Source organism: Gobio gobio (assembly GCF_949357685.1).
Source record: "Gobio gobio genome assembly, chromosome: 7".
Classification (NCBI taxonomy): Eukaryota; Metazoa; Chordata; class Actinopteri; order Cypriniformes; family Gobionidae; genus Gobio; species Gobio gobio.
The window spans coordinates 20,705,398-20,722,551 of NC_137103.1; the positions used below are offsets into that span (position 1 = coordinate 20,705,398).

Below are 17,154 nucleotides of genomic sequence, written 5' to 3' on the forward strand. Positions count from 1 at the left end.
TGCTTTTGGGATATTTTGTTTCTTCCATGTCACCTTCATTAGCCTCCACAGAAACCGCAAGACACCTGGGGTGTTCTTATACAACCGGTAAGGAACTCCATTTGGTCCTGGTGCAGAGGCTGCCCTTGCCTTCCTTACTATGTTGTCAATCTCAGTCCACTTTGGGGGGCTGTCATCGAACTGGTGATCTGGTTGGGGAATTGGCGGCATGTCTGATGGGATCTCCCTTTGCTCGTCTGAGTGTGTCGCCTTCAGGTGGTGCTCCAGCTCCTTCTTTGGTACCTTAAGAGATCCGCTCTTTTCCCTTATAAAAAGCCCTTTTACAAATTTGAAGGGATCCTTGTAGAAGGATGTTCTTGCCTTCTCCTTTTTTCTACGTTTAGTTCTGAGGTTTTCTGCTCTCCGCAATCTTCCGAGGCGCCCCTTTAGCTTTGCTTGCAGGAGGTCAATGCCTTCTCTCTCTTCCAGTGACGATTTCTTCCATCGTTTCCTCAAATCCCTCCTCTCTTTGATAAGGTAATTATCGCCATGCAAAAAGATGCATTGTACTAATCATAGCTTAAGGTCTTCACTCAAAATTAAAATTGTATATTCACCGAACATATTTAATTGTGCTCAGTCAATCTATGAAGTCGAAGTGAAAAATCCATGTTGGCTGAACAAGTCCTACGTCCGAAAAACGGTATACGCATGCGCAAAATGCGCTTGAAGAAAACCGTTTGTGTGGAGATTTAAAATGCGAAGCGCAGGAGCGGCAGCGCGAGCGGAGCCGAACCAGCAGGTGCTGAAGACCGAAACACATTCCCGAGAGAATAGAGATATTCATCTCACAAAGACGTTGGTGAGTATTTAGCACTGAAATTATTCTCCAGAGTTTTGCTTTATGACCGGGTATGAAGTTTAAAAGACATTTTGTAGAATCACGAGTTCATGCATTCATTGTTCATGCGTGTGTTCTCGTTTACCACATAATTATCTAATGGTATAGCCTGTAGCCAATAGTTTTATTTTCCTCATGTCTTATATGTCTAAAACAAAAGGTAATAAGGAAATTAAGTCATTTGTGTGATATGTGCGGCATGCGACCGTTGAACACGGTGCGTTTGGCGTCGGCCTCTTTCAGGGCTTAAGTTATTGCCTTTTAATATCAAACACGTCAAGCTCGTGATTTTCTTATGTCCATTCATTCGTCTCATCCTCATTATATAATGAAGAAACTTCTGTTCTGTCTCTTGCCAGATGTGATGCAGGGGAGCTTTGTCATTAATGTTAGTTTTTATTTTTATTTGCAGGTTTTTAGCTTGCAGTGCCCTTCACCACTTTAAGACATCCTGTTATGCAGAAGACTTCTTGAATGTATTCAGAGTTTTTCCTTATTGAAAATAAGGTATTTTCACCCAAATATCCTGTGTTGGAATTTACTTGTTAATAAAGTAATGTGATAAAATGTCAACCCTGTTGTCTGTTTCTGTATTTTGCTTAATATATTTATGTTTTTAGTAATTTTTGTCTTTTGGGACAGTGAGAAATAAACAATTGTTACTAGAATTTAAAATATTTAATCGGACCAACTACACAGTTTCACTGTAAAACATTTCTCCAATTCAAAATTTTCTAGTGACTGATCACATCTAAATGTTTTAGGCCAAATTTAAAAATTTGGATGTGATCGGTCACTAGAAAATTTTAAATTGGAGAGGCCTGACATTTTTTACAGTGTTGGTAAATTACATTTTTCCATTGCATGGCTCAACATATTATTTCTAATTGAGCCCATGTTAACAGACTGTTGCCACAATGGATAAATTCAAATTCAATTTGGCCAATTGAAAATTTTAGATGTAACCAGTAACTAGAAAATTTTGAGTTGGGAAGATTATAAATTTTTTACAGTGTAAGTGTCTATAATTTACCCCAGGCTATACAACTTTCAAATGACTTTATTGAAATCATCACATCACATCACATTACAAACAGTTTACTAACAACAAATCGATGAATCAAACTTTCTTTATCGTAAAGCAGAAGTCTAGCGGCATCAAAACGACCTTCAGTTAAACTGTAAACTTGCGTCTATTAAAGAATTGCTAATACAATTGACTTTGAAGTAGTTCAACAATACATAGAGAAAACAAATGGACAGAACGGAATAAGACTCTAAACTACTCTTCAACAACAAAATTATACTTAATTATACAAACAGTATTTGGTAAAGGAAAGGAGCAAACAGAATAGGAAGTCATACTATTTTAAAACACTCAAAAAAGAAAAAAAATACAAGAAAAAGAAACAACACTGCCTTCTCAACTTAAGTCATAAGATTGATCTACAGCAAAATTTCTACATTTTAATGCAATACCGTTTAATGCAATGATTTATACACTGTAAAAAAAAATTCAGGTCTCCAATTGAAAATTTTCTAGTGAGCGATCACATCTAAATTTTTCAGTTGGCCAAATTGAATTTCTGTGAATTGATGCAATTTAATTCAATTAAAATTCAAGAAATTCAATTTGGCCAACTGAAAATTTTAGATGTGATCGCTCACTAGAAAATTTTCAATTGGAGATCTGATTTTTTTTTTTTTTACAGTGTACAGAAATCAATTGTGCTCTTGCTTCATGAATAAGGCTTTTAGCTGCTATTTGACCTTGATGTTTGAGGACACTCTTTCCATGGTATGAGCTGATTGTGTTTCTAGAGTTATCTTAAAACGGCTGCTGGTAAGCAGTTGCTTGCTCTGTGAATAATCACATCTGCGTTTAAATGGATGCCTATGCTGGTGCCCCATAAAAAGCTTATCACACTGGTGCAAATTTGACTTACAGTGCTGTGAATATGTAAGTACACCCCATGAAATGTGTCCTTTGTCAACATATGTGGACATATTTATACTGGAATTTGGACAGTATTGAAGGACGAAGTTGACAGTCAAACTCAGTTGTTTTGTATGGAATAACTAAATACACCCATACATTTCTTTAAATTATTAATGCAATTTAATCGCAATCACACCCACACCATTTTTGCCCATTCCCCATTAATTTCCTCAACTTTAAAATCTGAACGTTGACTTGGTTGTTCTAAACTCATTGTCCTTCTTCTGAGCCGTTCTTTTGTGGATTTGCTTTTACAGTTCAGCTGTTGTACAGATTGCTACATATTCTTCTCATGCACTCTTTGATATAATATTTTAATAATGTAATAGTGTAATAAAATAGTTGACATCATGATTGGATTGGATGTTTAGCTCTGAACCAGGTATATTTTGTGAGCCCACTGACCTGGACAGATAGCCATTGGTCTGAAAAGGTTTCAATTTGCAGACATCTTATGTACCGTAGAATGGTTGGAAATACTATTAATTTTGAAAACTTTTATAGCACCATTTTTTTCAAGTCTTTGAATAGCATTTGCATTTTTTGGACTTCATATGAAATCACCTTGACACAAGAGGCCTGTTAAACAAAGCAAGTGGCTAGTCATGAAATGAGCATTTTTTTTCAGTCCATGGTGGATCAGTTTACCACTGTTCATCAGCATATTAACTAACGCTACACAGCTCAGTTGCTCTGAGGCAGGTTTTGTTGATCGTATCTCAACCAGACACTTGATGCATTAGCTGTGAGCAAAGTGACATATATCTGAAATACAATGAAGTCAATTCCCTATGTGTTCCCTACTTTATCTGATAATTTTTATATAAAATGTTTTATGTAGAAAGTATTCAAATTATATGTTGTTGACATTTTAAGACAATATATTAAGATAGTATTATTGCTTTGTATTTCTTTGCAAGCATACTTGCTGGTGATGCTGAGCACAAGGGTCAGTTTATAATCTTATACACTAGAAATCAGGATATATGATACCAAAAAGTACTAGAATAATTAATACAAATTTCAAATATTGTTAAAGACAAGTAAACCATCAGTAATAAAATAAAAACAAATAATCAAATTATGAGCAATAGCACAAATAAACACAATATAACAAAAATACAAATTAAATAAACAGTGCTTCTCAGGTTTTTCAGGTAAAGAAATTGAATAAATGCAGTATAACACTGAATAGTCGTCAAAGTGTATAAATTAAATATAGATTAATGCTTATTAAAGTTACAAACGTTATTCAGTCGAGCAGAGAGTTCATATGCGTTTTACGAAGTGAACTGTTTATGTTCACTTAAGATAAAACAGATTATGTTTATGAAGATACTTGCCAATACGGGCATTTTGACAATTTTGTCTAAATATGTCCGCTTAAGCACAAGAACTCATGAAAGAGAATTCTATTCAGCATGTGCACACTGTCTGAAAAGCTGCTTTCTGGGCGCGCGCCAACAGTATTGAATCGAGTTCTTTTTCGCGTCTTGAATATTTAAATTGGCAAGGCTTAAAAACATGTACAAATAATACAATTTCTTGATGCAGCATTGGCCTGATCGGTCAAGTGACAGTTGCGTCAACTGTCCCGAGCGTAGCTTACACTGGACCCGGGTCAACGGGCGGTCCTTATTGTTGATTGTTGACCTTTTTATGTGTGGTTAATAATTGTCACAATCTCCCCACACTGCTACTGCAGAGAAAGCACAAAGTCATATGTGCATATACACTGTACAAAGACATGCACTGGGGAGCATATAAAAGCTGCACAAACAGACAAAATCAACAAAGAAAGCAGTGACCCATGTTAAAGGGTTAGTTCACCCAAAAATAAAAATTCTGTCATTAATTACTTACCCTCATGTCGTTCGACACCCTTAAGACCTCCGTTCATCTTCGGAACAGAAATTAAGATATTTTAGTTGAAATCTGATGGCTCTGAAAGGCCTCCATTGGCTCAATGGTACTCTACACTCTCAAGACCCTTAAAAGGTACTAAAGACGTCGTTACAAAGTCCATCTCACTACAGTGGTTCTAAAATAACTTTATGAATCGGCGACAATAGTTTTTGTGCGCAAAAAAACCCCTAAATAACGACTTAAATAGTGATGACGATTTCAAAACAATGCATCATGAAGCTTCGAAGCGTTATGAATCAGTGAGCCGAATGATGATTCGGATCGCGTGTCAAACCGCCAAACTGCTGAAATTTGGCGATTCAAACCGCTGATTTGAGTCGCTGATTCATAACTTTTCGAAGCTTTATGATGCTTTGTTTTGAAATCGTCATCACTATGTAAGTCGTTATTTAGGGTTTTTTTGCGCACAAAAACTATTGTCGCCGATTCATAAAGTTATTTTAGAACCACTGTAGTGAGATGGACTTTGTAACGACGTCTTTAGTACCTTTTAAGGGTCTTGAGAGTGAACCGTGCCATTGTGCCAATGGAGGCCTTTCAGAGCCATCAGATTTCAACTAAAATATCTTTATATTTTCTTACGGGTGTCGAACGACATGAGGGTAAGTAATTAATGACAGAATTTTCATTTTTGGGTGAACTAACCCTTTAAGTGCATGGTTACTAGCTATGTATGTCTGGGCCAGATCAACTGAGGCATAGCCAGTGTCCTGAATCATAATGTAGGCACCCCAGACCAGAACGCTTATTTTACTAGTGCCAAATCAGTTCATGCACACATAGTTGGTATAAGCACACATTAGGTAAATAAGGCTAAAGGTACTGTTCATCAACCAGGTATACATAACTAAAGTTAAAAAACAGCCCATTGTGTTCTGTTGTATTCGGTTCCCACTTCTCGTCTCTTTATGTCAAAGAGAGAACTCAAAGGACAACATGACATCATGACTTTGCGTAAACATACACGCCACTTTCTAAAGCCAAATGGCGTGTTATCTGTACGCATTTTGAGCTATCTGCACGTATGTCTACGCCATGTGATTCCGCGTGTATGTCTACGCCGTGTGATTCCACGTGTATGTCAACACCGTGTGATTCCGCGTGTATGTCTACGCCGTGTGATTCCGCGTGTATGTCAACACCGTGTGATTCCGCGTGTATGTCTACGCCGTGTGATTCCGCGTGAATGTAAATGTGATTTATAAACATACTAAATGTAAAAATGCAGAATGTCTCTTGTGATGGGTAAGTTTAGGGGCAGGGGCAGGAGCAGGGGCAGTGTGTGTGTGTGTGATGGGTAGGTTTAGGGGTAGGAGCAGTGTAGGGGGATAGAATGAAACGCCGTTGATAAACACGCTAAAAAGCGATTATGCGTCTTAACACGCCGAAATGGCATAACAAATTGGCGTGTCATACATACGCCATTTCATGAGATCAGTCTGCAAAGGAAGAAAAAAGAACTACGGTTAGACATCTGTCTGGTAACCAAACACTAAACCACACCCAGATCCCCCATACCCACCCTGCTCTTCCAGGTTTAACAGACATCTGTTGATATAGGATATCCTGTTCTGCCTTTTCTACTGACGAGTCACTCACAACATATTAAATAACAGGGCACTTGTTTAGATGTGGTGTGTAATCAAGCGCAAAAGCGGCAAAGTTATTTTTCATTCTTCACATAGGGGTAAAAAGAAGTTTGAAGTACGTGACCAGCGATATACTGCAAACATCCCGACTCCGCCCACACTGATGAGAGCGACAGCTTATGAATGTGTAAATATGTGCTGCGCGCGTTCCTCTCAATAACAAAAATACGAAAACAGCAAGCATTTTTTTTTAAAGGTCCCATGGCATGAAGAGGTATTTCAACATTAATATGAGTTCCCCTAGCCTGAATATTGTCCCCAAGTGGATAGAAATGTTGATCGGTGTAAAACCGAGTTCTAGCTGTCTTTCTCTGCCTTTGAGAAAATGACAGGCCAGACTAGCCAATCCTGAAGTCTCCTGTTATGACGTCCACACAGGAACTGTTACCTCCCTTTCCTCCACCCAGAGAATCTGGCACGCCCATGCAAACGCTCGAGAGATCATGGCTTGTGAACGAGTGAATGCTGGCAGTTTCTCAGTGTTTGGATGTACAAATGAAAACAGAAGTCTTTTTTCAGTTCCTTCTGATCTGTGATCAGTGATTTCTTATGTGTAGCTAATTATTTATTATTTGTGCACACACTGCGGCTTCTCTCTCTCCCGACAGAACGGTGTTTTCTATCGTGTGAGTCAGTGTTTTTGTACGTCCTCGTCGCGTCTATCTGTTCTACATACAGTCGTGAGTTTCTGCTCAACATCAGCAGAGTCACATCTTTAGAGATAAACCTCACACACGCAGAGGCTTGGGCTGCACTGACCGGTCTGCCTTCAACATCCCCGACCCCCAGTACTGCATCTGGCCCACAGCGGAGGCACCAAACGCGGAGCGAGATTAAGCAGAAGGGGGGTAAGCGTGAGCGTATCTGGGCTAGGCTAGCCAGCTATCCCCACAATAAACTGGATTACATTCGATTACTGCTGTTGTGTCTTTGTTTGCGCTGTGTACTCAATGCGCGTCACTGGCGCTTTTCATATGATAGGAACATATCTAAAAATAATGCTATAATCAACACTTACTAACTCGTTCATCTCGCTGAAATGGTACATTGCATGTGTTACAAAGTTGTTAGAATAATGATGAAGACGGACTCGGCGTGACTGGGACTCGTGTTTATTCAGAACTCTCAGATACAAACACAATAAACTCGCGCTGACAGCACAGCTCTCACAACTAAGTAGTTCCCTTTCGTTCAGTCACTACGACGGACGTTAGTGACAAACGAATGGGGGTTTCGCCTAGAAGCCAATCACCTTCGAGGTATTTAACAGCGCCCAATGGCAGTGCCAATGCCATGGGCATGCGGAATTTGCATGCGTAACTCCGCCCCACCTCGTGGGTATATAAGGAAGTATGCTGGCAACATCGCATTATGTTTCTGCTTTGGAGCCAAAAGTATCTCTTCACTCCTTCAAGCCTGCTAACTGAGTCTTTGTCAGCCTTCGAGACGAACAGCTTTCCAGAGGCGTGTACTTCTGGGTGTGGCCGGTCGTTGAGTCCTACCGATGGGCACAATCTCTGCTTGGTATGCTTGGGTGTTCAGCATGCTCAAGCAGCGTTTGTGGATGAGTCATGTTCCCACTGCGGGAACATGACCATCGCGGTGCTGCGATCAAGACTCAAGGATCTTCGTAATGAAGTGAGAGTCCCCTCTACCACACCCCGATCTACCGTTCCCCCCGTGGGCGGCACTTCGGCTGGTGGTCAGGGTGATCTGAGGGTGACGGTGTGGAACAAAGCCCTGACGCTCATGCCTCGGTCCAAACCCCCCTCTAGCGCTCTGCAACCCGCGAGTGTTCAGGCGGAGATCGCGGGGCCTGCTCCGGCACCCCCGCGCATCTCGTTTGGCGCTCCAGAGGACGATGTGATGTCGGTCACTGCATCACAAGGTGGGCTCGAGTCCTCTGAGGATGATGACTCGGCTGTGCTGCGCCCTTTGGGCGCGCCAGCATTGCCCGAGTCGGACCCAGAGCTGACAGCCATGTTGTCTCGGGCAGCCGCGAGTCTAGGGATAGAGTGGAACCCTTCGCCCTGTCCCGAACGCTCGCGGCTCGATGATTGGTTTTTGGGGACCCGCGCTGACACACGTCGGTCCCCGCCCCCTTTCTTTCCCGAACTGCATGAGGAGATTGCACTGTCCTGGAAGTCCCCGTTGTCTTCCCGTGACCCTTGATGGGGCCGCGGCCAATGGGTACACTGGGGTCCCCCCAGTTGAACGTTCTGTTGCGATGCAACTGTGTCCGCAGAGCGCTTCAACATGGCGTGGTGATCCTAAGCACCCCTCCAAAGCCTGTCGATTCACATCAACCTTGGTGGCGAAATCGCACAGAGCTGCGGGGCAGGCTGCCGCCTCTTTGCATGCCATGGCGATCCTCCAGGTCTACCAGGCCAGGATCCTCAGGGACATGCACGAGGGTGGAGTTGATCCGGGGCTCTTAGATGAGCTGCGTGCCGCCACCGACCTCGCTCTCTGGGCGACGAAGGTGACAGCACGCTCCATGGGTCAAGTGATGTCCACAAATGTGGTCCAGGAGCGACACCTGTGGCTAAACCTGGCCAATATGCGGGACAGCAAGCGGACACGTTTCCTCGATGCCCCCATATCCCAGGCTGGCCTCTTCGGCGGCGTGGTTGAAAACTTCGCCCAACAGTTTTCAACCGCCCAGAAGCAGACTGAGGCTATCAAACACATACTGCCCCGGCGGCCAGGTGCTGCCTCCACCCAGCCGCCGGCACAGTAGCCTCAGCCTGCTCGCCGCCGAGGACGCCCTCCTAAGGCTCCCGCCCCTCCCGCCCAGTCCAAGCAGCAGCCATGTAGCGTCTTAGGGTTACATATATATTTAAATTAAAAATTAGCTCAATAGGGAATTGTGGGTATTAATTTTTAGGGATTTATGATTAATCATAACGGGTCAATCTAATCACAAATCTACAAAATCACCCAAAAGGGGAATACCTAAACTCGGTATTTATGCAACATATAATATATATATGGTTAACAACAATTTATTGCAATTAACTACAGATATATCTATATTAAATAATCACAGAATAACCTAGGGAGCTGATTCAAATTCCTCTCCGTTCCGTTTAAAGAACGAGCGGAAATTCTTTATCCACTCACCAGGTCTATTCTTCCTACCCAATTTTCGGGAAGTTTATCCCTCTGGCCACAAAGTACAAACTTTCCGAGTTATGGTACTAATTAAAGCATTCAACGATGCTTATAAGAGCTCGTAGCTTAGATCTGACATTAAAGGGACTCGTGTTCCGTGAGCAAAACAATGACAATCAAAACGTGAATATCATGGTTTAATAAAGATTAATACTACGATTACATATGACTAAATAAAGAATACATGTATTTACAGAATAGTGGAAAGTAAAGAGGAGGATGCGGAGAAGGGAAAGGAAGAAGGGTTTGATCGTGTCCAATCCGACACCTTCCCAGATATAACCACTAGAGCCAGCAAGAACCATATCACCTTAAACAGGGGTACAATCTTAAAACGCATCTAAATTTCGATAGAATTGATACTTGCATGGTTTCTCTGTGTTGTGTAAAGCAAGATGCGTGCGTTGGCGTTTCTCAGAGTGTTCGTGCGATGAAGCGCTCTCTCCGTTTGGTTCTTCTGGAGCTTCGTTGGTCCGTGGGAGTTTTAAAGGTGTTTGGGAAGGGAGCGTCTTGGAAGGGAAAGTTCATCTCGTCCAAGCTAAGTTCCTCGGTCTGGTAGAGCGCGCCGCTGGCTGTGTCGCGGAGCGCGTCGATCTTCAAAGGAAACAACAGCTTGGCTGGACCGCGCTGGCTCGCAGGTCGAAGCCCGCGAGCCGCGCCGATGAGATGGGAGGAAAAGGAAATTTGTCTCGTCCGGGGTCCTTGCAAGTCGACTGAGCACAGATATGCTAGTGTTACTGTCTTTTGAAGTCCATTAAACTACGCCCACTTTCCCTGCGGCGACCAATCGTTGGTGTGAATTTCAGGCGGGAGAGAGTTTCTTTGTTCAGACTTTATTACTCAATGGAATGTTCTTGCTGGAAGCCAGAACTAGTAAAGTTTCACTCCAAAAGGACTAAAACATACTAGCGGTACAGCTCATAATCATATACTTTGTACCATTGACTAAGACAAAGAAAAAGGAACTTTTAGACATCAAACATGCCTTGGTTGACAGACCTCTAGGCAGTGCATCTTCTATACAGAGCAATTTTGAGCGTTTAAGATAGCTCTTACATCACGCAAACATAAGAAATATGGGGAGCATGCATACACTTATGCTAAGAAATTTCTGGGATAGTTTAATTAAAGGCTAAATAGAGAGGAATGCTTGTGTGTGTGTGTGTGTTAGGGTCACTCCCCCGGCCGTTCTAGACCGAAGTGTGAGTTTTGTGTCCTGGCTGATTAGAATCTGATTGAAGCTCAGAAAGGGCCATCATAGTATCTTCTGGTCACACTCTAGCCGGTCTTAATTAGTCGGTGGTGCAATTTGACTCAGACTTGTTGGAGCCGTTGAAGCAGGAATTTAATTTATATGCAGAGCTGTTTGGAGGAAAGCATCTGAGGTTTCTCCAAACGACTCGCCACTTTGATCCCATGAGAGAGAGAGACACTCCAGACGCTACAGCCATCACCCCGGGCCGGATCGCGGAGGAAGCCGTAGGAAGGCGTCCCAGTCCCCTCAGGTCGCCCAGCGCCCCGCTAAACGCCAGGCCAAGCGGCGCTCCTGAGACGGACAGCTCAGGGATGGGAAATCCTTCCTAGGAGATGGTAGCAGGACCACTCCTTCCCCCGGTGGAGGGCCGGGGGAGAATCCTTTGTTCAGCTGCTGGCCCCCGGGTCAGCAGCACCCTAATTTGGTCAAAGAAAGAATTAACACTCCCATCTCTGAGCCCCCAGAGATCGGTGATGATGATGCGCGCCACCCACGGGTCTTTTTTACGGTCTATGCTCTCCGCACTTACGTAGACATGACGCAGTGTTTCAGGACCTCAGACCAGCTCTTTGTCTGTTATGGTGGAGAGCGGAAGGGAAGAGCTCTCTCAAAGCAGAGGTTTTCTCACTGGATAGTGGACACCATTGTTTTGGCTTACCAGCAGCAAGGTTGACCATGTCCCCTTGGTGTGAGGGCACACTCCACTCGGAGTGTGGCCTCCTCTTGGGCTTTAGCGCATGGCGCCTCGCTAACAGACATCTGCAGAGCTGCAGGCTGGGCGACACCTAACACATTCGCCAGATTCTACAGTCTCCGAGTGGAGCCAGTGTCCGACCATGTACTCACCCCCCCGAGGGGGCGGTAATGGGCCAGGCTCAGGTGTCTTCGCTTGCTCGCCATTCCTCTCCACGGACGGGATACGTGCAATATCTTCCTCAGGTGAGCTCCACGAGAGCCCTGAGTTCCTCCAGCACTGTCGACGCCGACATCAGTTCAGTCTGCCCTCTCGAGCCCAGACCCTCATGTCTGGCCAGGTGCCCCGTGTGCATGGTTCCCCTCCGGCGATCCCCACACGAGTATTTCCACCGTAAGCCTCCTCAGTGAGCAGGTGTCTTTCCCTTGGCAAGCCCCTGCGACCCCTAGGGTTAAAAATCCACCTTCGGCTGGTACCCTAGAGTTTCCCATATGCAGCCCGCAGTGGGTCATATGTGTACTCTCTAAGTCCTCCCCATGGGTAGGCATCTTGGCATTCCCTCACTGGGATATGCTTCCCAGTGTACCTTGGTAATCCTGTGTTAAGTGGGAGTCCTACGGCCTTAAGTGGCGGGATCTCACACTTACGCAGGGCACTGGATGACAGCTGAGTGGTGCGGTTATATTGGAAGCCCCATTCGTTAGTCACTAACGTACGTCATAGTGACTGAACGAAAGGGAACGTCTCGGTTACGTATGTAACCCTAGTTCCCTGAGGAGGGAACGGAGACGTACGTTCCTCTGCCACGTCAGCTGTGCTGCTGGAACGCGGAGTTCAGATCTTGGCTCCGCAGCAGATACATAATGCGATGTTGCCAGCGTACTTCCTTATATACCCACGAGGTGGGGCGGAGTTACGCATGCAAATTCCGCATGCCCATGGCATTGGCACTGCCATTGGGCGCTGTTAAATACCTCGAAGGTGATTGGCTTCTAGGCGAAACCCCCATTCGTTAGTCACTAACGTACGTCTCCGTTCCCTCCTCAGGGAACAAGGGTTACATACGTAACCGAGACGTTACTATAAATAACTTTGTTAGCAATCGCTCCTTCTCTGGTACGTTAGTGATGTCCGGTTCGCGAACTAATCATTCTTTTGAACCGTTTCTTTTTAGTGAACCGAATCAGTTCACCAAATTGGACTGAATCGTTCTAAAGGGTTCGCGTCTCGAGTCAGCGCTGATCCATAATTTACTAAAGTTACTAACTTTCTGACATGAGTGACAGTCCCTCCGACTAGAAATAAACTAATAACCTGAAGTATATCCTAGTAAATACAACAGTTCACTGAACTGAGACGTGCTGAGAACTGATGAGAAGTGAACTCAGGTCCATCCGTCTCTCTGGCAGCAGCTCGTGCCTCGTGCCCCCTCGCTCATTTCAAATGCAAAGATGTCAGCCAATCACAATAGTGGGCGTTTTTACTGAAGTCTCACAGCAGACACGCCTCTTGAAACAGGGCATTCAGCCACAGGGCAAACAGCAGTATAGAAAAAATTCGGCACTCCATAATGTAACATCACATATATTTATGTAGCACTTTACAAAACAAATTGCTTGAAAAAAAGCAGCTTTACCATATTAAACATGAAAAACTGTCAATGTCTCATTTCATCTGAAGTTCAACTTCCTTTTCGACTATACACTCTCCAGTGTGTTCGTGGACGTCTGACCTCCACAAACTGAACAGAAGAAATAAACCAGAGAAGAGTTCTACGTGAAAGAAGGCAGAGCCACAGCACGAAACCTACCTATTATGTAATCTCCCCAGACTAATGGGAGTTTGAATGTTTTTACCAGCCTTAGGGAACTTTTATGGAAAGTCCAGAAATGAACACAAAACAAAGTTCGCTTTGGCCGGATTTTGTTCTAGGTGACATCATCAGTTCATTCTTCAATTTCACTTGAAGTATATCGGGGCTTTCAGGCGCATTAATCACAGCGAGTGACGTTGCACTCAAGTAATCCTTGCCAGCTCTGGTACGGTTTTCAAAATAGACTTTTTGCAGCCTGAAATATAATATCACTACACTTTCATATTGAATGTAAGGTACTTTCCTGCACTGCACTTCTACTTTCAACTTAATCTAACACCTTATGGTGGCTTCTGTAGACAGTCTTGTGTGATCTATGAGATCTCCCATCATGTTCGCTGAAGTCTGCACAGTTTGTTTGTTTGTTTAGATCTCCTAGAAATGGTAAATTCCTCAATTCTTTCTGGGTCTTTTCCAAACTCCCTGAAAACTGCAGTTCTGGATAAAACCAAATTGAGCAATTACAGACCAATCTCAAATCTTCCCTTCATAGGCAAGATAATTGAAAAAGTTGTTTTCAATCAGCGCTGAAAATTATCAGTGCTGGTACTACTCGACCTCAGTGCTGCATTAGACACTGTTGACCACAACATACTTCTTGACAGGCTGGAACACTGGGTTGGGCTTTCTAGCAGGAAGAGGATATTATGCAAGTATAAGTGACCATAAGTCTGAGTGGACATCCATGACATGAGTCCCACTCCTATTCAACCTGTATATGCTGCCACTGAGCCAAATCATGAAAAATAACAAAATTGCTTATCAGAGCTATGCAGACGACACCCAGATCTACTCGACCCTATCGCCTAACGACTACAACCCCATTGACTCCCTGTGTAAATGCATTAATGAAATTAACAGTTGGATGTGCCAAAACTTTCTTCAGTAAAACAAAGACAAAACTGTCATTGCATTTGGAAACAAAGATGAAATTCTCAAGGTGAATGTATACCTTGACAAGGTCAAACAAGGGTCAAACAACAACTAAAAAACAACAACTAAAAATCAAGTCAGGATTCTTGGTGTGATGCAATAAGAAAAAGATTAGTGAAATATGTCCATAAAAACTTAGTTGCAATCAGTTTTTTCTATCTAGATTAAGGCACATCTGGTGACCTGGTGGTCACGTTTGTGATGGAGCACTGGCTGGACAGTAGGGCTGTGCAATTAATCGAATTTCGATTTCGATTTTGCCTCCCAACGATCACCAAAATAGTACAATCGAGAAAAAACTATTATTTTGCCTTGCGTTCTGAATGAAACACGCACGCGCTCATCCGCCCCTCCCGAAGCCACAAACTTTCTCAGATCGGGAGTCTCGTGTGCATATCATCCGCTGGAATTTAAAAACTCTGCGCGAGTAAAGATGGCAGAAGGAGGGCAGTTACAGCAGCGTTTGGGGAGCAAAAAAGGCAAAACCAACTCCGTTGTCTGGGAACAGTTTGGCTTTGAGGAATCAGACGACGAGCAGAAACATGCTACGTGCAAGATTTTCTACATGGTAGTGGCTGCAACGCAAGGGAACACCACGAATTTGTTTAACCACTTGAAAATTAAACAGAGTGACCTATGACAATCTAATAAAGAAACAAAAACTGACGAGAGCAGGGGTGCCGTGTAAACGTCCTTTTTTCCCCTCATATTTTTCAAATAATTCTCTCTTTGTAAACTTTGTTCAATGCATGCTAGTGCTGCCGTATGTTTGAATATGACCAGTCGTTTTCGCCGTCATCACCCGGGTTTAGTGCCAGAAGACGCGAATGAGAAGCCGCACGCTGTGAGAAAATGTGTCTCTGTGCGCTCATCCGAGAGCGCGCACACGTCTCTCAGCGCGCAAATATTGAGTTATCTTTCAAGTCTTGCTCTTGAACGGACAAACTCACACAAAACGTATGTCAATATGTCCATCTTGATGAGTATCTTAGCAGACATAGTCTGTATATGCCTTAAGTGAACTTTATACAGTCGATAAAGACGACGCATATCCGATCCGGATTGAATAGCTTTTGTAAGTTTAATAGGATTCATCTTTAATTTATGCACTCAAATATGCAATGTTATTTTACATTTGAGACATTTCTGTACCTGAAAACTAATGTTAGACGTACCTGAAAAGCATATCTAGCCGAACCATATTGTTGATCTTATTTATTTGTGATTATCATTTTTACGTGAATACTTTTATACTTTGATTTGAATATATGTTATATTATTTATTTTAATAGTTCAAAAAGTACAACAAATATTACAATTTCAATTGAATTGTTGAAAGGTGTATTTTTAATAAATACAACACATTCCCAAAGTCATGTGAAATAATCGTGTTACATAATCGTGATTTCAATATTGACCAAAATAATCGTGATTATGATTTTTTCCATAATCGAGCAGCCCTACTGGACAGGCCGGCACATATCTGTACCCTCTTCATTCCTGTGAAATCACAAAACAAAATACAAACAAACAGAACACCATTATTGGTTTACATCTATGGACAAAAATATATGTTATAAATATGACAAATCATAAAAGATCCCCCGCCTGTTCATGCTGATCATCACAGTCATCCTCCTGTCTTGTTTAGAGTCCTCCACTGCCCTATAGGAAAAATGTATACAAATTTAGCCCATATCATACCATAATCAAAATCTAAACTATTAACTTTATACAGTTCAAAAGTTTGGGTCAAAGATATTTTCTTTTTGAAAGAAATTAAAACTTTTATTCTGCATGTAATGCATTAAATTGATCAAAGTAAATGTAAAGACATTTATAATCTTCAAATAAATGCTTTTTTTTTTTACTTTCTAATCAAAGAATCCTGAAAAAAAGAAAATGTATTACGGTTTCCAGAAAAAAATTAATCATCACAACTGTTTTCAACAGTGATGATATTAAGACATATTAGAATGATTTCAGAAGGATCACGTGACACTGAAGACAGATAAATTAATTCATCACAGGGCAAACTTTACAATAAATTGTAATATTTCCCAATATTACTGTATTTTTAATCAAATAAATGTAGCCTTTGTGAGCATAAGAGGCTTCTTCCAAATACATCTTACCAAACCCAAACTTTTGAACATTGATATATACTACACTATATCAATATATAAGAAGAAGTACATATAACAACAACAACAAAAACGCACCTGTGGTCCTTCATCATTGGGACGCAGTGATACTGGAAGCCAGCCCCTAAAATTAAGATTAATTTAACATCACCAGATTGTCCAAATGTGTCAGTCTGCTGTAATGTTCATAACCTGGTCCTGGAGCCTCCAACACTTAACGTTTTGATCATTCATTTGTCTGACACCAATCTCAGGTCTTTACTAATGAGCTGATGACCTGAATCAGGTGATTGATTATGGAAACATATGTGCACTATAAACAATATAGAGATAATAAATTACAGACCCTTTTCATAGACTGATTATGATTATGCGTTTTCGTAAAATTTTTTAATATATTTTCATGGGGTAAAAAAATTAACATATATTTATATTATATATAATATAATATAATATATATTTATAACACAATAATTTGTGTTATTTTACCTTGGCATTAAAACTAATTAACGTGGCTGCATTTTTTTACTTTCAGTATTTTTTGTCAGAACATTTTGTTGGTTTCAATTTCTGGAGCATTATGCTTGTTAGTCCACTGTTATGATCACTGAAATATGACTAAAACAA

The 17,154-nt window shown here is 42.1% G+C and overlaps 1 protein-coding gene across 4 annotated transcripts in view; it reads right to left on the reverse strand.

Moving 5' to 3' along the window:
• Positions 1–15,114: 15,114 nt before the first annotated feature.
• LOC307129666 (nectin-1) overlaps positions 15,115–17,154 on the reverse strand; it is a 45,004-nt gene continuing 42,964 nt past the window's right edge. For all 4 annotated transcript variants that reach the window (XM_079822287.1, XM_079822288.1, XM_079822289.1 and 1 more), the window contains 3 exons: positions 16,606–16,651; positions 15,992–16,048; positions 15,115–15,883 (listed from right to left, as the gene is read on the reverse strand). In XM_079822287.1, coding sequence (XP_079678413.1) covers positions 16,031–16,048; positions 16,606–16,651 — 64 coding nt within the window. In that variant the 3' untranslated portion in view covers positions 15,115–15,883; positions 15,992–16,030. The remainder of the gene's footprint in view (positions 15,884–15,991; positions 16,049–16,605; positions 16,652–17,154) is intronic.